This window comes from Melanerpes formicivorus, unplaced genomic scaffold (assembly GCF_026170545.1).
Source record: "Melanerpes formicivorus ecotype bairdi unplaced genomic scaffold, bMelFor1.0.p_v2 SCAF_25, whole genome shotgun sequence".
NCBI lineage: Eukaryota > Metazoa > Chordata > Aves > Piciformes > Picidae > Melanerpes > Melanerpes formicivorus.
Genome location: NW_027142377.1, coordinates 6,703,066 through 6,723,755, shown reverse-complemented (window position 1 = coordinate 6,723,755; position 20,690 = coordinate 6,703,066). Strand labels below are relative to the sequence as shown.

Genomic DNA, 20,690 nt, shown 5'->3' with positions numbered 1-20,690 from the left:
TTAGTTGCTGCTTATATGAGTGCTCTAGTTGATTTAAATGTAACTACTTAGCAGTGTTCACAAGATCTCATTTGTCAAAGCCTTGTGGTTATTTAAGATATTATCATCTGTCATCATCCTTTCACCTCCCTCATTTTCTTCTCCCCTTTCACTCTTCTTCTGTCATAGCTTATGCTGTTGGTGAAGGTGGATTTGAGCTAAGATTCTGGACTTTGCACTGAAGTACAGATTTTTCCACTCTGCAGACTTTGAGAGGACAGGCACATCCAGCAAAGGTGCAGGGCTGGAAAGCTGTCAGTGATAATATTTAAAGGTACATTGAGGTAAAGGGTTTATTTAACTGATGTGCATCTGTGAGATTTTGATGACTCTAGGTTTAAATTATTTCAGTTTTTAAATAATAATTCTCTATAGTCCTGTTTGGCGAAGAATATTTGATGGATTTGGGGTTTTAATTCCTTCAAAGGGCACTCTGTTCCTCACCCTTCAACACAAACCTGTTGCAACTAATAGGAATTTCATAACTTGACTGAGCATTAAGCTAAAATATATGATGGTAAAGTTCACAGAAGGATGTTTTAATAATCTGCAATGATTTGAAAGTATTTAGAGGGAGCAATCTCCAGTGTGAGCTCAAAAATCTTGGGGGCTTCTGGGGTGGTAGTGTTTGTTTTGGAGACCAGGCTAAAGCATTGACTTAATTGTTGAACAGTAATTACCTCCTGGGCTGTGCAGTTTGGCCTGGTTTACATATTTTGCTGCTTTATAACTGGGAAGATCAAGAGTATTAGTTATTCTTTCCAAGATTGCCTACAGTTGTTAAACTCTCTTGTACAAAGAGAACAAGTTTTTCAAACTGAGGTATTCTTTTCCAGATATTTTTTTGTCCCTGCAAGAATTGAAATGCTAAGTGTATGAATCATGTTGTTGTATACATTATGTACTCAGGTAAGTCATATAATCCATGCTTATGTCTGGAAGGATACAAACAAAGTTTGTTTCAGGATTATTGATAGGTGTTTAGATATTTGTATTCTCATACCTGTTTAGATGTGGTAGGCAGATAGAGGATCCTCATGTCAGGCTGTGGAAAGCTGTAGTACAGAATTACAGGAGTGCCTTCCTTTTCTGATGCCTGTGTAACAACTGAGTGGTAGATTCTCTTCCCCTGTGGTTTGTAAGTTGGGGAAAGGGGTCAGACTCCACATAAAACTGCTAACTTGCTTTATAAAGAGGTCTTTAAAATATGAAACATGTCCTCTTTCATAACTACTGGAGGCAGGAGTCTTAAAATTGAAGGGAAAGGCTACCTAAAAGTGCAGGCTTTTAAGACACTGCTTTCTTAAAAATAGAAGAATTCAGCATTAATGTGTTCTGTTTTTCTTTGTAGTCCTTGGGAAGTTGGTTTGGTTGAAAAGCTGTTGCCTTTTCCTCTGTTTCTTATCAGTGGACCCTTTCTCTGAAGATAGAATCTGAGTCTTGTATCATCAGTATAAAATCAGAATGATTAATAGCTCAATTACTTAACATTAATTTTAACGCTTTTTGCCTTCAAGCAAAACCAGCACGTGTCACATGCTTCTCAGCAAGTAAATAAATCACTTGGTTTAGGAGCACCTTCTGTGGCTTTAGCAAGTGTTATGTATGTTCTTGCTCTCTCTGTTGCATGTATGTGTCATATCTTAAAAAGCCTCTCCCCCCAGCTTTAGGGTTTGGGGTTGTTTTTAATGCAATAGCACATTTTTGTTTGGCTTAGGGTATTTACAGCTTATTAGCATTTTTTCTGTTATCTAGCAAGTGTTCCAATGCAAATCTGTAGAAGTTACTTGCTACATTCAGAATATTCAGTGATTCCTGCTGTATGTAAAATCATTACAATCTGAAAAAAAGACTTCAAAAACAAGAGGGCATTTTCCTCATAGAAATCATACGCTTTAAGATAATTTGATGATACTTCAGGGACCTTTGGAGTTGCCATGGCTTATGTACTCAGTGAAGACCTGGGTTCACACCTTGTATTTTGAGAAAGTGGAATGTATATCATAGTATCATTAAGGATGGAAAAGGCCTTCAAGATCAAGGCCAAGTGTTAACCTAAACACTGCCAAGTCCACCACTAAAACATGCCCGTAAGCACCACATCTACGCATTTTTATTGAACAGGGTTTTGTAATTGACTCTTGGACTAAATAGTATGGACCACAGGGATTCTTCACAAGCAGAAATTTAATGGATAAGAACCGTGGTGTCAAATCAAAAGGAATTTTGGTAGTAGATAGTGAAGGCTGTACTGATCGAGGAGCTTGTTTTGCTTGTTTTGGTAGGCCATGGTTACAGAGTTCTGTTCCTCACCAGAGAGATGCACTTTTCTCTGGTTCTTTCTCTAATTTCAATCTTGAAAAGAACATCTTTTTTTAAAACCTTCAGGATTTCTTTAAAATACTTATTTCAAATAGAGTAGAATAGAATAGAACTAACCAGGTTGGAAGAGAGCTTTGAGATCATTGAGTCCAACCCATCACCCAACACTATCTAATGAACTAAACCATGGCACCAAGTGCCCCATCCAGACTCTTCTTAAACACCTCCGGTGATGGTGACTCCCACCTCCCTGGGCAGCCCACTCCAATGGCCACTCACTCTTTCTGTGAAGAACTTCTTCCTAACATCCAGCCTAAACCTCCCCTGGTGCAGCTTGAGACTGTGTCCTCTTGTTCTGGGTGCTGGTTGCCTGGGAGAAGAGACCTGGCTACAACCTCCCTTCAGGTAGTTGTAGAGAGCAATAAGGATTCCCCTGAGCCTCCTCCAGGCTAAGCAACCCCAGCTTCCTCAGCCTCTCAGCTTGTGCCCCAGACCCCTCCCCAGCTTTGTTGCCCTTCTCTGGACATGCTTCAGCAACTCAACATCTTTCCTAGACTGAGAGGCCCAGAACTGGACACAGGACTCAAGGTGTGGCCTAACCAGTGCTGAGTACAGGGGCAGAATGACTTCCCTGCTCCTGATGGCCACACTATTCCTGATGCAGGCCAGGATGCCATTGGCCTTCTTGGCTGCCTGGGCACACTGCTGGCTCATGTTTAGCCTACCATCAACCAGTACCCCCAGGTCCCTTTCTGCTTGGTTGCTCTCCAGCCAGTCTGACCCTAGCCTGTAGCACTGCATGGGGTTGTTGTGGCCAATGTGTAGAACCCGGCACTTAGATGTGTTAAATCTCATGCCCTTGGACTCTGCCCATCCATCCAGACTGCCAAGGTCCCTCTGCAGAGCCCTTCAACCCTCTAACAGATCAACACCTGCCCCCAGCTTGGTGTCATCTGCAAACTTACTGATCATGGACTCAATCCCCTTGTCCAGGTCATTGATAAAGATATTAAAGAGCATGGAGCCCAGCACTGATCCCTGGAGGACAGCACTAGTGCCTGGCTGCCAGCTGGATGTGGCACCATTCACCACACTTCTCTCTGTGCTCAGCCCTCCAGCCAGTTCCTGACCCAACGCAGAGTGCTGCTGTCCAAGCCATGAGCTGCCAGCTTGGCCAGGAGTTTGCTGTGGGGGATGGTGTCAAAGGCTTTGCTGAAGTCCAGGTAGACTACATCCACAGCTTTCCCCACATCCACCAGGCAATCACCTGATCATAGATGGAGGTCAGGTTGGTCAGGCAGGACCTGTCTTTCCTAAATCCATGCTGGCTGGCCTGATCCCTTGGCCATCTTGTAAGTGCTGTGTGATTGTACTCAGGATGACCTATTCCATAAAAATGGAATGAAAAATGGAACATCAGTACTCCCATGTGTCACATGGAGTGATCCTTAATAGTTTTTTACTGGAATTTACTGACATTTAGAACAGGACATTCCATTTTAAAATGTAGAGCAGTATTTTGCAATTCCAATCAAGGAACTGTATTTCAGTTTGAGAATATTATCCATTTCTGTGCTTGGAAGACTTCTATGGGTATTTTATGATGCAGTAGGAGTTCAAAAGTAGAATTACTAGGACAACTACATCACTGTGGTGGAAATACTGAAAAATTTGCACTATGGATTCATGGGAAGCTTTTCCTTCTTGTGAGGTGGGAGAGGACAGAAGACTTGACCTCAAGTCCTCTTTGTCATTTTTCTGTCATTTAGATGATAGTATCCAATTCACTCGTCACTGACAAGCCTTCTCACTTGTTTTATGAACTGTTTTATATTTACCAGTTCCAGAAAGACCTCTCTGGTCTGCAATCGTGTTTTAGAGCCATTCTGAGATGTAACAGTTTTTTAGATGGCTGAGCTCATGATACTGCCAGAGTGACATTAAGAGAGGTCATGCAATTGCAAGCTCACATTGAGCTCCCCTAAATAACTGTTTCTGTCTGATTCCTTTTGCTAATTCTGGTTTTATTCACTTGTGTGTGCTTGGGATAATACTTCATTTCATTGCTTACTCTACATTATTATATTCTGAGCCCCCCTCCATATGGGACTTTAATACTAAATGTGATTTATTGCACCCATTGATGTTTTCTATGAAGTTGGTTTTTTTGATGAGTAAGTTGAGGCATATTTATAAATCAACTGAGAAACAATGCGTGGGTTTTAGTGTGGTTGGTTTGTTTGTGATTTGTTTTTCTTTGTTAAACAGATACTGAAGTTAAATTTGTCCCTTAGAGTTAAGAGCAAGCGCATAAACACGTGCAACTGTTATCCTGAGCACAGGGAGAGACAGCTAGAAAGCATGAAACCAAAGGAGAGGCAGGAATGAGGGCAGTGTTCTTCTAGCCCAGCAACAAACAAACAAATCAGTATTTGTGTGTGTACTGTTATCAGGCTGAAAAGGCTGAACCTTCCCCTCTCCTTCAGGTTAAGGGCCTTCAAGGTTTCTTCACAAGTGCACATCCAGGAGTAATTCTTCTACAGGTATTTAGTGTTGTGTTGCTGAGCTTCGCCATCCTGGAGAAAGCTGCAGATGGCAGTCACCACTTTTGCATTTCTCAGGGTTTCTTTCTCATTTTGAGTGAGATAGTAAAGTAAGACGGTAGACAAAGGAATTTTCAATTTGATAAGACTTACAGCAGGTATGTTGTGTGCCTAGCAGTAATTTCTCTGTAGGTCTCACTCGAGTCTGTTTCCCAGATACCTCTTTGGATAAGTACTCTAAGGATCTTAAAATTAGGATTTGAGAAGCCAGTGTTATGAGCAGGTAGGGCAGTCAGGCTGTGTAAGCTTTATTTCTGCAGGCCCTTCCTTGCTGAGTCCTAGTGACAAAAAGGAGTGAGCTTACTCTAGGATTTTTAAGAGCACACATTTCTAATAGAACTTGGCAGTTCAAGGGCTAAAGAAGCATTTTAATCTTTTGTGCCCACCCAGTCTCTATACAAATGTAATATGTCTGTCTTCAACAATTTGCCAAGAAATGTGGTTTTAATTTGTTAGCAGCAATCCCACTCCCTGCAGCTCTTTTGGAGTCAAGTCACAAGTCTGGCGGTGCTTTGACGTTTTTCTCTGTCATGGTGTCATTGTTTATATGATGTCTGCTTCTGCTGTCCTCCTTTTTATGCCTGGAATATTTTTCTTTAATTATTTCACTGCCTAAAAGGAATCTGGGATTACTAGACAGGATGAGAGCAGATTAGCTTTTCTTTTACTTTCTTTAGCAAGTCCTGAAGTTCCCATAGGAAATAAATAGTATTCCCAAAACAGACAATGTTTTTTTATATCTATTTTTTTTTAATTAACTAAAATTATTAAGTCTAATAAAGAAAATAAAGGAAGTATCACCAATAATGTCTGAGTGTCTTAGTAGTATGTGGAGTGCCCATTGTTGTTATTTATGACTCTCTGCCTTCTATTGTGGACTTATTCCAGCCTTAGGGAGTTTACATCACTCCTAATAGCAAAAGGCTCTCTGGTTCCCACAGAGTCTTTCAAAGACTGACTCATATGCCTTATGTTAATTGTTCAGCTCTCAAAATACTGCACTTACAGGGTGTGGTTCCAAGGGGAAAATCTACTGTACTTAGAGGGCATGTTCAGAAGTGTTTCACATATAAATCATTTTGATTTTTAATTTTTTTAATGCCTTAACCCTTTTCTGTCACTGCTTTGCGATAAGCTATTTGAAAACAAAATAAAAGGCGGGCGGTGGTGCGGTGAGGGAATGTGTTAACCCTTCATCTCTAGGCCATTAATTCCAGTCTGACTCGACTCACAAGTGATGTGGCTCCATCGTCTGCTTCTCTCCAGGGTCTGCTCTTCACACCCTGGCATGAAGGTGCACTGCAGGCAGCAGTTCTGCGCTGTTCATCATCTTCAAGTTAGCACTGGGGTTTATCACTGATTTGTGGTAGTGAGTATGTGTGGACAGGAACTGTCCCCAATTCTACTCTGGATTCAGTACAAAGTGCTGCTTTCCACCCATTGCTTACCACATCTACAAGAATTGCCTTAGTGGATTGGTGACGCTGTCACAATCTGCTGTGCTGAGGACTGAAGAATGTTTACTAGAATTAGCCTTTCCAGTTACCATCAAGCAGGAATTCAAATACTTCTGCCTGTGCTTCTGTTCTCTGGCTAAGTAAGAGTGCTTTCCAGCTGCTTTGATGCAGGATCCTTCAGAGTTTTGTGAATGTTACTGGAAATCTGAATAGTTTCTACTTTATGGTTATGAGTCTGTGCCTTCTTTTAAAATTAGAAATGTTTTTGAGTATCTTGTGATATTCCCTGCTTTAATTGTTTACACAATATGAAAACATACTTAGACAAATGAAGGGAGTCCATGCCTCTGACAAGAACAGAAGCATCAATTAATCCCCTAGATTAAACTAGTTAGGCTTGATTTTGGAGGTTGAAATCTCAGTGCCGGTATGTCGCATGTGTTTTCTGCCTGCTGTAAACACACAAGTTGCACCATTAATGGACAGAACTTCATGCATCTGTCAATGCACACAAAGATGTTGCGTAATGTGCTTCTGAAAAGAAGGCCGAAAACAGCTGTTTAAACTGTTTTAAACTGTGGAAATGGCTTTATTTCTTTGCCTGACTGCTGTCTTTTTGCTTACAAAACAGGAAGTTGTTTTCACTGGTGTATTCTTCTGGATGGAGCAGTGAGGTTTACCCCCTCTCCTGTAAAATAGAAATAACAATAAAAATGGGCAAGCCTTAATGCCCTATAAGTGACAAATTCTTGAGGGATGTTCCAGGCAGTGGTCAGCACATGCTTTGGCCTTGTGCCTTCATAGCCCTCCTCTGCTTTCTTCAGTTCTTTCATAATGCCTGGCTCCAGTGTGCTGGCTTTGCAATGCAGAGCAAGGAACAGCATAAATAAGCACTCCCTACATTTGATGTGCCCCAAGCAGAAGCTGCATCAAGCAGGCTGATGAAGAATGCTGTTGAAGAGGAGAAGATGCGTGAAGCCTCTTCTCTTCTAGACTTTGCTGTGTTTTTCTTCTTCTATCCTTAGTTTCAGATATAATACTTTGTTTGAAGTACGTGGTAGTTAATAGTGAAGTCAGCAATGGCTCTTCCCTCATTGAGGCTGTTTCATTGTGAAAGGAAATGCTCACAGCTTGAAGAAAAAGAGCATTTTTCTTCCCTCCCTCTCACCCCAATCTCATATTATATAAACCCATGGTGCTGCTGTTATCTGAGACCAGAAAGAATTCCCCTGTTGTCCTATGGTGGCCAACCACTACAAGCTGCGAGCATTCGAGTGTTCTTATTAAAAGTTTTAACCCTTGCCTTCTTAAATGAGCAAATAAGAGTCTGTTTATTTTGTTGGAAGTATGGAAAATTATGGCAATTCTTCTGAGGATAAGCATATAGACCACTGCGCCAGTCAGTCTCTTCAGACAAAAAACCTGACAAACACGCTCCTGTCTGCAAGAGGGATTCCTGGCATTTGTCACAGTTTGAGCCACAAAGATGTCAAATATTTGCCAACAGTTTCCTCAGACGGTTTGGAAAACTACATCCTTTACATTACAGTCTTGTTTGTTTGTGGTATATTTTAGCATACGAAATATGTTCACTGGGAGTCTGAAAGAGGAGGGAGCTGACTAGACTCCCAAATATTAAAAGATTAAAAATAATTGTTTCTCTTAGACTGCTCAGATCAAAATAATAAAGACCATCTGTTAGTCTCAGTATTAGAAATGGAGGGTTTTGTTGAATAGTCGTAGCTTGGTGTGCTGTGTTTTTAAACCTGTATTTTCTTTTGGAGCAGAAGGATGAACTTGCCAGTGGGACGTCTGAATATTTTACTGAATCTGCTGAGAACAAGAAGCTTAAGATGTGTCTGAATGACCAAACAAAACAAGACATCTTGAAAGAAATGTATGTCACCATTCACGCCAAGGTGTTAAATTTACGATCTGGAAAAATGTGGGTAAACAGAGTCTGGCCTGTGTAACACCTTTACAAAATATTATTTCAAATTACTAAGAGCCTACTACTCCGGTGTAGATAAGCACATCAAATGCTGCTTGTTGTTTTGTACAGCATGACAAAAGCTATTACAGCCCACATGGATATCTCCCATAGTGCTAGGCAGAATCAAAACAGGCTGTTTTTTTCCTTGAATGAAGCTCTAAGCCAAAACAAATATGTGATGTTTCAGTCGGGTGAAAAACACTTTGCAAATGTATTATTTTTGTTCGTTTTGAGAGCTTGCAGTGTACCATGAGAAATGTTCTGGATCTTTGGTTGCAATTAAAATGTGTCCCAGGCATAGTGGATGGGAAGGGCTAGTTGGTCAGCTGATCCTGGGCTGTGTCAGGATACCATTACTTGTGTGAGCTGCCGGTATCCCCAGATCAACCATGTGAACCCTGGCAACTTTTCTAGTTACACGTTGTCTCACGTGCGTTGCCTTCAGAAATGAGGTGAGATTTGGAGGTGTGCCAGCTCTGCCTATTTTGGAAAAGCTGGACATGCTGCCCTGGGAACTGCTTGGCATCAGCAGAGCAGCAGAAATGGGTCACAGCATGGGTTGATCTGTAGTAATATATTTAGACTGAAGCTCTTACATAGGCAGCTTCAGTACTTGTGCATAGTGAAATCTGGATTTGCAGGTAACACACATCTGAGGAGTGTTTATGTGGTGACACTCCATCAGGTCCCATTTTCCTGTATAATTCCTTTTAGAATATCATCTGCTTGCATTACCTAAGTCCTTCCCAGATGAATGGGCTGGATCCTAGATGAGCAGTGGTTAACTTTAAAGTAATGCTTTGAAATGTCCTGGGAAAAATTCCAGAGGAACATTCTAAAACAGATTAGAAACTCTCTCACAGAGATGCACACACTCACTGGCTCTCCCTGCCTTCCCCCTTTTATTCTTTAAATATATATTATGCATGTGAATATATGGGAATGGTTTGAAATTATTTAGGCACTTATGAAATAGTATTTTATCTAGCCAGTTTGGGAAGGAATTCAATATACTGATGTGCTGACCTTTAACATCTGTAATGAATCCAGTTCTGAGTCTTGGAATAGAATGTGAACTCCTTCATGGCTTAGTCATTAATAAATAGAGTTCCCCTCGTGCAGTGGAAAAATCAGATGGATACCACTTGATACTGTCCACACTAGACAAACATGACTGCTTGTCAAGGTGATATAGAGGGGTTTTCCACATTCAGAAAGAGGCTTGTCCTAGTGGTGTTTTAGAATTTGTCAGAAGGGCAAATTGATGCAGTGAAAATTGTCTTTTAATTTAAAATCAAAATTCCTTTTTTATTGCAGTGTGAAAAGGACAAAACCAAGGAAAACTAGCACAAGCAAACCTCAAATCAGCAAGGACTACGAGAAAGTGTATCTTGGCTCAGTGGACTCCCAGCTGGGGAGCAGAAAGAACAACTGTCAGACTTCTCCCAGTCCTCCATCTGAAGTGAAATGTAGGACTACAGAACTGCTAAAGGACTGCATAAATACAGCTGAGAGCAACTCAGAGCTTCATGCTTTAGAGCTGGGAAATTATGTTAATCAGAGACAGCCAACTGATACTAGCAGCCAGCAAAAACATCACTCTGTGGAATGGTTGAGATCAAGTCTTCTAAGTGAGAACCCTCCTTGTAGCTCTGAGTCAGCCTCGTTAGATCCAAAACCAAGTCAAAAAGCAACCAAAACACAGGCTATAGAGAAGAGCTGTGGTGCAGAGGAAATTTTAGAGCATTTCCAAAAAGTATCTTCTGAAAGGACTCCTTTGATCCCTAGCAACATAGAAATAAGTAAAAGCAATGCTAATTGTTTAGACCCAGTCCTGGAGAAGACCTCCTCACTTAATTCCAGCTTGTTCTCTAAACAAGATGTGACGAAGACTGTATCTAATAAGGACCAATCAGCTTTGAGCAAAACCCTTTCCCAGCCTCTTTATGTGAGGAACAGTATAGTGCAGAGAAGCCAAAATGAGCCAGGCACAACAGCTGTGGAATTGCGTGTGATGCCATCATCTTGTTTAGAACTGCAGCCCGAGTCTTCAGAGAAGCTTGTCCAAGAAAGAAAAAAAGAAGCTGAAAATGGCCTTAGAAAGTTGAAACTGCGAAGGCTTAAGAAGTCATGAAGTTTGAATTAGGACCTTAGGGTAGGCAACCGAATTTGTGTATGGAAAGTAGGAAGCAGTTCAAAATAGTGAAAAAGAATAAAAATATCAAGTCAAAATTAGATACATTTTAAAGAAAATTAATTATCTTAGTCATTGGGAATTATAATGAAGATAATTCTATGAAGGCTTCAGGAATCAAGTGTTAATGTTGTACAAACCAGTGCAGTATTTATAGACAGAAAAATCTCTTATAAAATAGCATTTACTAACCAAAATTTCAGGTCTGTGTATGTTTTAGTGCTATTTAAAAGTCCTATCAGCTGTTGACAGCACAAGTTAAATCCACTTCAGTGATCAGTTAGCAGCTGCAGTTATTCAGTGTTTTGCTTGTTTCTGAACGCGTAGTTTATTTTAGTAAAACTTCATCCCTTCTCTCTTAGGAAGTTCATGGTTTATTCACATCATCTTTACAACAGTGAAGCAAATGGAGGTTATCTCAAATACCTTAACCCAGAATTTAATGGTGCTGATAACTTACGGCCTGCATTTCCAGTGGGGTTTCGAAATAAGTCTGGTTTGTGCTGATGAAGTTGAGAGATGAACGTTTATTTCTAATCCAAGTTGTGGATACAGGCAATCATGCAGTCAGGCTCTGGAAGAATGAAGAGCGAGCTTATATGTGCAGTTACCTGGGTGTGCGGACATGGCTGCTGGGAAAAGCCCACACGTGAGCGTGCATCCACGCCTGTGTGCGTTCACGTTTCAACATCAGGTCTGGCGTGTGTACGAGGACACGTGTCAGCGATACCCGCATGACACGTGTGTCATGTGTCAGTGAGATCCAAACGATTTGTTACTTTAAGATACAGGGAATTTTTAACTGCACAGCGCTTTTTTATGCTGCTTCTGTAATGTACTTGCTGATGAGCTCAGGAAGTGTAGCTTTTTATTTCATCTGTATATTTTTTAAAGGTTGAAAATAAAATTATAACCAGTGTTCTTTGTTGCCATTCTCCTAAAGTCACTGTGCCCACAGACATGCCCTGTGAAGTGACTTTGAAAAGTCTTAGGGCGTACTGATGACTGTGGACATCCTTGTTTAGGTTAAGCGCGGATGTTAAGGTTGGTGGTGAAATGCAGTCCTTAGGAGAGCAGCTCAGCAGTTGACAGCAAATCTTTCTGCTGTAAATAATTTCTGCTCTGTCTCTAAAGGAAAACAATTCTGCATGCCTGCTAGAAGACATTTTCTCTTTTTTCTTTCAGCCTGTTTGCATAATGTTTCTCACGGTGCTTTGTGAATGATTGTTAATGCTTTCCTATCTCCAGGCTGCAAAAAGGTCTTTCCTAGTATCAGCAAATGAACCCAGATTTGGAGGAGAAATAGCCTGAGGTACGGCTACTGTCTTTGGTAAGGACATGATAGTAGGCCAGGATGGAAGGAAAAAGCACCTTTTTTTGATGGACTTGAAAAAAAGATACAAGGATGTTTAGTTGAAAATTAAGAGTAATAATTTGATAGTTAATATTAAAGTCTTAGCTTAGATTTTCTAGGTGGCTTCTTGTATATTCTCAGAGTGAATAAGCTTTAAGACAAAAATGGAACAAGCATCTATTGTAGACTGTAGTTTTAAATTTCCATTATTTCTACTTTGCTTTTCCTTGGATCGTTGTGATGATGCTCTTGATTGTAAGAGAGTCCTACAAGAGACGTTTGCAGAGTGTGCAGTAACAGACACAAACTGAGTTTATAAAATCACTTCAGTTGCTGCTTTTAGTTTTGTCCTGGTTAGGACAAGGACCTTGCACATGCTTTTGCGAACTGGCAAACACACTGATCGTATCTGTGAAGACCGTGCATGGTCTTGAGCCAAGTGTGCCCCAGAGTGTTCCCACTAACAAGTTTGGATTCTGAAGCTTCCCTGCTTCTTGCCTCTCCCTTCTCCTAATGCATTTAACTCAAGAATTAGAAACCAGTGAGCAACCACAGAGTTTGTATCATCATAGTCTCTCACTATATATAGTTCAGCTTTGCAATGACAATTTAGTTCAGCGCTTAACTGAATAGCATACCTGTGTGCACCCTTACAAATGAATGTTGTATATTTATAGGGGAACATCCCCCTTTTAAAACAGCCATTGTAGCGATAGATTGATTAAAGGTCTGAGAGCCTAGAGAGTCAGAACAGATGCAAGTGAACTTCCTGCAAAGTGCACAGTAACATCAATACTGTAATTACTGACTTGTTAGGTTCTAAGGCTCATTGTAGCTTAGAGTTAAGTAACTTTAAAAAGTTGACTCCTGGATCCTCTCAGAAATGCAGTTATTCAGTGAATAATCTTTGAATTAATTTCTGCATTTTGGGTGGGTTTGCTGCTCGGAACTCTTCTTTCTGTTGTCTGTGCAGTAGGACTGTTACAAAAGTTTCCCTTTTGCGATGCTGTAACAGCCAGGCTGTGTTGTTACTGCTTATCTTTATCTCTGCACTTTAAGTCCAAGGTTGCCTTCTCAGTCTGTGTTTTTCTTCAGCAGGAATCTACCTGCACCCTGACAACTTGCAGAGGTGTGACCCAATACACTCTTGGACCACAAACCTGATTTTCTAAATCAGGTGTAGGAAAAAAACACCTCTGGAAACCGAGCTAGGACTAAATTAGCAGTTTGCAAGTCTTGGCTGTGGCATTCTGTTGAAATTTGCTTCCGAGCAGCATTAACATACATTTTGTTAATAGTAATAAATATTTGAGGCACTGTTCTGAAACTTCCAGAACAATTTCTTTGGTTCATTGTTTTTCTTTTGCATTTGTGTGTTATGTGGGCTTTTTGCATTTTCAGAGCTTCTCTGAACTCATCTGAAATTTGTGTAGATCTGAGACTGTAGCCTGCAATGCAGAGCTTGCATTGAAAAGTACATGTTTGTCTTACACAACTGTCGGCTCCAAATCAGCCAGCTTTGGAGGTTTTCTTAGTGAATTATCTGGTTAATTTGCTTTGTGCTGTTTGCTGATATTGGAACAGTTCTGTGCTAGCCAAACACTCTCTAACGTGTGCAGACTATCATTATTCTCTACATCAAAGTAGTTGAACATATTTGTTTAGTGAACTTTTACGTTTAAGCACACATCAAAAGCTAAACCTACTTTTTATTTTATGCATTTATTTATGCAGAGGAAGCAAGCTGATGTAAAAACTCCCTTGCCCAGTGCTGGTTGGTAGGAAGGCTTTAGCTATCAAGAGTTATTTTGAGTAATAAGCTTTATGCTAGTTGTGGCATTTTCTGTCGAGTTGTAGTTTTGCATACCAGGGTCGGCAGTGTGTGTTGGTGAATTACTGCAGTTGCAGAGCTTTGTTTCTGTGCTGTGCTTGACTTGAATCATTTCAGGAGCACCTGGTTCTGGAAAAAAAAAAGGAAAATTTTAAGGTTTTTCCTTGCTCCCACAGGTTTTGAACAAGTGAGGTGTTAAGTAGTCTTCTGAAGGCATTTATTTTGGCAGCATGAACTTCCTTCCCTCTCACTGCTCTGCATGTGGGTCACATGATCTGAGGTTTAATTGACACTTTTGTATCATCATCTCACAGACTTTTGACTGGATTCTTTTCAAGGAAAAAGGTGAATTCATTTTGCTTTTCTATTTGCAATTGGAATAAAAAAGCTGTAAACTGTAGTTAACTTATCCCAGGCTGTATGTTAGGGATAGTTATCTCCTTGCCCATATCACTATCTAATAAAAGGTTTCGTGCTGTAATAAAACGCTCAAATGCAGGCTTGAGCAGAGTTAATAGTATCAGGAGCCTTTTAGCCAGCAGTGGGAAGTGTGGGTTGGCCTCAGAAATTAGCTTTAATAAAAAGCACTCCTCACTTCACTACTTTCTGCTTTTTTCTTCTCTAATAAGCATTAACTAGTATCCAGAAACTATAGGAATGAGAAGCCGTGGGATGGGTGAAGAGCAGCCCATGCAGCCTTTCATCAAATGAATATCAAAGCCTTCTGCAGCTGAGCCTGGGAGGGATATGAATATGCTTATTTTGACAGTTGGGATAGCATTGAGGGTAAGCAATTTCTTCAAGGTAAAGCAAGCTGGGTAAGGAGTCAGACTGCAAATTCTTTCATCAGCTCGTTTAGGTAGTCCTGAACACAGTTCTTCCATCTTGTTCACTTTTTTCCCCAGATAATGAAAATAGAACCTGATAATGTGTGACCTCATCCTTTCCATACTGGCCATAAAGTGATATTTCTAGATGGGGTCTGTTGGATTGGTTGGTTCATGTCAGCTTATGCTGAGAAATTGTAAGAGTTGTGAAAATGATGTATTGTCGCAGGGCATTTCAGCTGTAACCTGGGAATTGTCCAGGGAATTGACCTCCAGCATCCTACCTCCTTTACTATCCATTTAAATTATTCCAGAGTTGGGAACTGGCTCCTGTGAGAGCTGACAGTGCACCTTCTTGGAATGAGCATTTCCCTGATTTGCTCCCATTCTGTCAGAGATAGATCCTTTAGCAGAGATGAGACGTAGCGCCTCTGTAGCATAATCTAGCTCCAGAGCTGCTTTATTTTCTTCTGTAATAATTATCTTTTTGATTTATGCCTCAGATCTTTCAGGAAGAGTGACTTAGGCTATAATTCTAGAGATGGGCATGCCCCTTTTTAATATTAATATGATCTCATAGTACTAGAATGAAAAGAATAGAGATTTATTTCTCCACCCTGTAGAGAAACTGGTTGGAACAATTTGCACATCACAGAGAAGGTGCTCACTGGAAGATCTGGGCTGGAACTCCAGTCTGACAGCCTGTCTGATACTACATCACTCTGTTGCAGCCTCAGTGCTAGGTAAGCTGTCCACTGAACCTCTATCTGCTGGCCTACAAACCATGCAGGACCCCCACTGCTTTCTTCTTTGCCCCCAGCAATGCGAATTAATGATTACACATCTATTTTACTGGTTTTCCCCTTTTGGGAACAGTAGCTAAGCTTTGAAAGCAAACTCTGTGTGTGCTGGTGAACAGTCATCATGATGGCCACTCCTGTCAATATTGAGAAAGAGGAAGTTGACAAATTCTTAAATATACTTACTCTTGCTCCATTTGAAAAGGGAGGGGGGAGCTTATGCAATCACTTCCATCTTCTGGGGAGGAAAAGGCTGAATTTGACACTTCCCTTGTCAGAACTTCTCATCTTTGCATACACTAGTGAAAACGTCGGGTCTCTGCCTTGAAACTTGTTACAGAGGGACTGTACAAGGGGTAAGGGTAGGGGTCTGGGTTGCTGACTTCAGCCTACTGGCTGAGACAGCTCGGGGGGGCTGGCAGGGAGGAAGCTGAATCATGCAGTCTTCAAGAAGCAATGAGAGTGTAACCTTGTACATCTTCTAGCTTGGCAGAGAAATGATTGGTAATGTTAACTCTTGGTGCACAGGTGTGCCAGCTGATGTAAGAACAAGTGTTGTTTCTGGGGAGAGGAACATAACTTCATCAGCAAAATTGCTTGAAGATGCTCATCTCATGTTTAGGCCCTAAACTGGTTTGTTTCTCCTGTGCTAAGCTTCAGGTGCAGCGGTGCTCACTGGCTGTCATTTCCCTCTATTAGCAATGCAGAAATAGCTGTTCCCAGGGCTGGCTTTGCCCCAGTACCATGAATAGATTGGCTTTAAGGCTGATGTAACATGCACGCTCAGCGCCTTTCACTAGGTACCTCTGCATGCGATGGGCCCTTCTCACACAGAGGTGCAGTGGCTTTGATGTGGCTATGTTCAGCTTGAGTTAACCCAATTGGCCAGGTTCAGTTAGAGCAAAGCTGGGGGTGGGAAGTGGAATAATATTATTTTACTTGTAAAGCTCCTGTCTTTCAGTGGCAGCTCGGGAAGCACACATTTCCCAGTTGTTGATTAAGGATCTATAAACAAGCCCACAAGCACTGGGAAACTTCTGACTTGAGTAGGATGTATCTTCCTAGATTGGTTGAGTGTGAACTAGCAAAGTGTAGTTTCCACAGAATTAAATGTCTTGGTATTCTAAGGGGAAAGCCTTAAACTTTGGGTGTCTATTTTCATGACAATGGAAAACAGTCCATATATGCACCACCCCCTCTCCCTGCCCAGTATGGTGGTGGCTCCAGGCTTTGGAAGACCAGTTGTGTGTTACATTCACCAGTGGCAGTTTACCCCTGAGATATAATTTATAAATATCATTTATATCTATAATTAAAAAAATATCATTATAGCAACTTCACAGAATTCTCTTCCACTGTGCAAATTCTGTGGCTCTAGTTTTATAACACTGAGGTGGTAATGAAACAAGTGATCTGGGAAAGTGTGTGGAGAAATGCTGCACAAAGAGTAATTAGAATTTGCTCCAGTAGGTTTTGAAGTTGCCTGTTAAATGTGTTCCCAGGCCTAACAATCCATGGATTTTTTTGTTTGTTAAATAGAAGGCAGACTCAGATTTATTCCTACAAAATTAAATGTCTGTTAGTTAGAAGTGGTAGTCGGTTTCTACATCACTGCATTTGAGACCTACATGAGCAGCAGAAGCCACAAAGATGGTTAATTACACATTAAAAGCATGGAAAAGCATTCAGTTAATAGCCTCACTCTGTACTTCTGATGCTGGTGGAAGATTCTATTATCTTTAAGTGGCTTTTTCAGGCATGATGTGTTTGCTTTATTACAGATTGTAGAAGTCAGGGAACAAAGGGAAATAAATACCCATGAGATTTGTTTGATGAGGAATTATTGAAGTGGGCAGATGAAGCTAATCTTGTAGGCTTCCCAACCAGCAAACTGCTGCTTCTCTGGTAGTGAAGTTGCACAGTACATGATTGTGGAAGGTAAGAATGCTCCCCCTTCCAGGGGAGTAGCAATGAGTTAGAAATTGTCTTTGCAAGTCAGTGTGAAATAAAAAGTAACCCTAAATAACTTTTTATCAGTTTCTTTTGGACAGAAGGTACAGAACAAAGTATGCCTTGCTCTAAGATTTTGTTCTAGTCATACCACAGCAAAATGAAGTATCTGTATTTACTACAAACAAATGGAAGGAAAGGCCTAACCTTGCAGCAGGTTGGGGGAAGCTGACACACAAGCAGCAACCTGACCCTCTTTTCTGTTATTTTTCCACCGAGTTTAGTATGCACTGTTAATTGTTCCTTCAGATCAGAAGACAGAGTAAGAGTAGAGTATCAGACTGCTAACCCATCCTTTCACACCCAGCCTCTCTGAGGAGGGAGGGGCTGCATAGTTAAGCATTAAAAGGCATTGCATTGAATATTTTAAAGAATTTATTTTATGCTTTACAAAGCAGTTTCTGCCCATTAGATCAGTATAATCTGTGGATGCTTTCCCACCCAGGTCAGCAGTTTGTATCTTGCCTAGCTACTTAGATTTGGTTACTATCTGGTGGTAGCTCGTTTGCCCACGCAAAGTAACTTGTTGCACAATTCCAGTCACATCACGCTCCTCTTAGAAGTACATCAGCCAGATGACACTGAGAACAAGGGACATGCTGCTTTCTAAGCCCTCTGGTCTGTTTCAGAGCCAGAGGGAATCGTGCAATCACGTAAGAAAACTGCCTCCGCCGCATCAGAGACAGGTCTTGGAAACATAAACCAGCACCTGCCGCCCTTTTCACACAGCTCACTGACTGCGAGTGGCTTCAAGCTCAATAATCTCCACGCTCTTTCATGTTTTCATACAAAAAAATTTAATAAATATTACTTTTCAAGATTTATTGCCAGGAACAACACATCAAAGATGTATTTTCATATAACACTAATATCACAATACAAGGTATCTTCATGATCTCAATGGTTAACCACTGAGATGACTATGTTTATAAGCCTTTTGATCTTAAATGTCGTAATAGCACTTTGATTTCCTCACTTGTTAAGGCGGGCAGTGTAATCTATGGCAAACCTACACAGTGATCTTACTGGACATTCTACTGTTCAAGTATTCAACAACTAGCTTATTAGAATACTCCCTAAATGCAGTAGATTACAAAACCAAAAAAAAAAGTCAAATCTACAAGTGGTTCAGTATTAACATGGTGAGAAAAAAAAAAACAACAACAAAAATTAGAATTTACAAAGTAAGATTGCTGTGTTTCCAACTTCACACGCTAATTGGATAGTTTAATTACATGCAACCACTCACATTTCATCTCAGTTTTGTTCCCTTAAACTGCTCGGTAGTGATCTGCCTGTCACTCGTGTGGCATTTTGTTTGGTGTTTTTTTTTTGTTGTTTTTCTTTAAAGCAGCAAAAACAAAAAAAAAAATTGTTCTAGTCTAATGATCTAAACTGCCTCAGTCAGTACTTACAAATAGTCTTAAAGTGGTGATGCTATAGAAGGTGTTGTTTCAAGCGTTTGACGTCGTACAAAAACCAGCCTCAAGGCATGAAAGCCCATCCTATTAAAAATAAACTATCTCAGAACACCTTAGTTTTGGCATATAGGCAACATGTAACATGGAAAAAAAAACAAAAACAAACCAAGAGATTCAAAATACAGAAGCCACAAGCTGAGAAGCTATCAAAAAAACAAACAACCTTCAACTCTAAACACATACATATAAATAAAAAGGAATGATATTTTAAGGCTCTTGATTAAGTTAATAAATCAAATATACACAGTGATTAATAAAAAAAAGAATTATTTACATTTCTATACAAACTTCTATTTTTGACACATTTTCCTCTTTAAATTCTTCATTTACCAGCAACTGCTGACAAGTTTCCCCACCCCTCCCTTGCCCCCCCCCAACAAAAATACAATAAAAAAATAAATAATAAACTTATTCTTGATAGTTGCTGTGGTTCCCAAGCTGCAAAGGCACTTTCAAATACAGAACTAGTTGTACGTCACCATAAAACCAATATACAAAAAACCTCAAATTCAATAAATATAAATAAAATGTATTCTTCTAGGAAAAAAAACAAAACACAACAAACCTGTAGAAATGGGGACATCTGGCAGAAATAAGAAAAAGGGGAGGGGGGAAAAAAAAGAAGGAGGAAAAGCAATAAGGCTAGGTCATACCTTATAAAGCGTTTCCATGGTGTGTCAGCTACAGCTGAATTTACGGGAGGGCACTTTTGACTAGTTTTGCATAGATGTGAAATGCAGCACTTGGTATTCCAGCCAACCACAGCAACTATCATTGCCAGTGTAAGCCAGCTTGTCAAAACTTAAATTAACACAGGGACTCTAAGTAAATAATAGCCTTAGACTCAAATATTACACAACGGTTGAAGAACTACAAGCTCTTGAGTGCCTTTGTAATGATACTTAAAGGCCCTGCATGGCAGCACCCCACTGTCTGCTATACAATGTACTCCATCCTATTCAGGCTTTGTGCACTTTCCAAGTCTCTGTTGTCCTGTTTATTTGTCCAGTTTGGGTGTTTTGTAGGTGTGCTGTTGGGGGGCTTTTCATCTCTGTCTACCAAAGTGTATGCTGGCTGCTTGGCAAATCGGGCCTTCTGCTGGTGTTTGTCCATGTCATCTTCTTCCACCTCTGAATTGTGTGTCCTTATTTTGGCAATTTTAGAGTTTTTGTTTTCATATTCTTTGATTGGGACAGTATTTCCCCCATGCTTCTCAATGGGGTTTTTAATCTGGTTCAGCTGCTCCCTTACATTGTTGGTAGTGTTGTCATCAGAGGCTGTGTGAGTGTGGCTGTTCTGCTTTCGGCGCCTTCGGATGCACCAATAGAAAACAGTTACGAGGCAACAGATCCAGGCTACTGTTAGGACTGAGCTCAGCAAGGGCACCAAGAAATCTGGAAGAGATAATAGACCAGTTAACCATGACATAAAGCAAGTAAACCCTTCCAGGCTATCTGCAACAAAACCAGATCTCAGTTCTCAAGCCTTATTTTTTTTCCACTGGGGTCAAGACAGTAACATAAGGGTAGTCTTGGCTCTTTTAGGATATAGGATGTGTAAAGAGTGTAGTACTTGAGAACAGTGACTTAGCAGCCCTTGTGAAAAATATCTTCCTCCAGGAGGAACATTTCCTGCCCTGAGGGCAACGAGATCCACACCCACCATGGACACTTCTCTTTCCACCAGTGACTGCCAGTAAGGTGCCAGTACATGCCTGATACTACAGGGAAAGCTCTGACAAATTCATCACATTTGGACAGTGGTGGCATCACCAAGGAA

The 20,690-nt window shown here is 40.6% G+C and overlaps 2 protein-coding genes across 8 annotated transcripts in view; one reads left to right on the top strand and one right to left on the bottom strand.

Moving 5' to 3' along the window:
- Positions 1-15,566, top strand: part of SLX4IP (SLX4 interacting protein) — an 83,082-nt gene extending 67,516 nt beyond the window's left edge. For 2 of the 7 annotated variants that reach the window (XM_068153167.1, XM_068153168.1), the window contains exons 8-9: positions 8,209-8,366; positions 9,732-11,606. In XM_068153167.1, the coding sequence (XP_068009268.1) occupies positions 8,209-8,366; positions 9,732-10,548 (975 nt within the window). In that variant the 3' untranslated portion in view covers positions 10,549-11,606. Of the gene's footprint in view, positions 1-8,208; positions 8,367-9,731 lie in introns of all 7 variants that reach the window. The other 5 variants (XM_068153172.1, XM_068153173.1, XM_068153170.1 and 2 more) reach the window with 4 other exon arrangements.
- Positions 15,567-17,787: 2,221 nt separating this feature from the next.
- JAG1 (jagged canonical Notch ligand 1) overlaps positions 17,788-20,690 on the bottom strand; it is a 37,521-nt gene continuing 34,618 nt past the window's right edge. Inside the window, exon 26 of the mRNA XM_068153165.1 lies at positions 17,788-20,305. Within this exon, the coding sequence (XP_068009266.1) occupies positions 19,848-20,305 (458 nt within the window). The 3' untranslated portion in view covers positions 17,788-19,847. The remainder of the gene's footprint in view (positions 20,306-20,690) is intronic.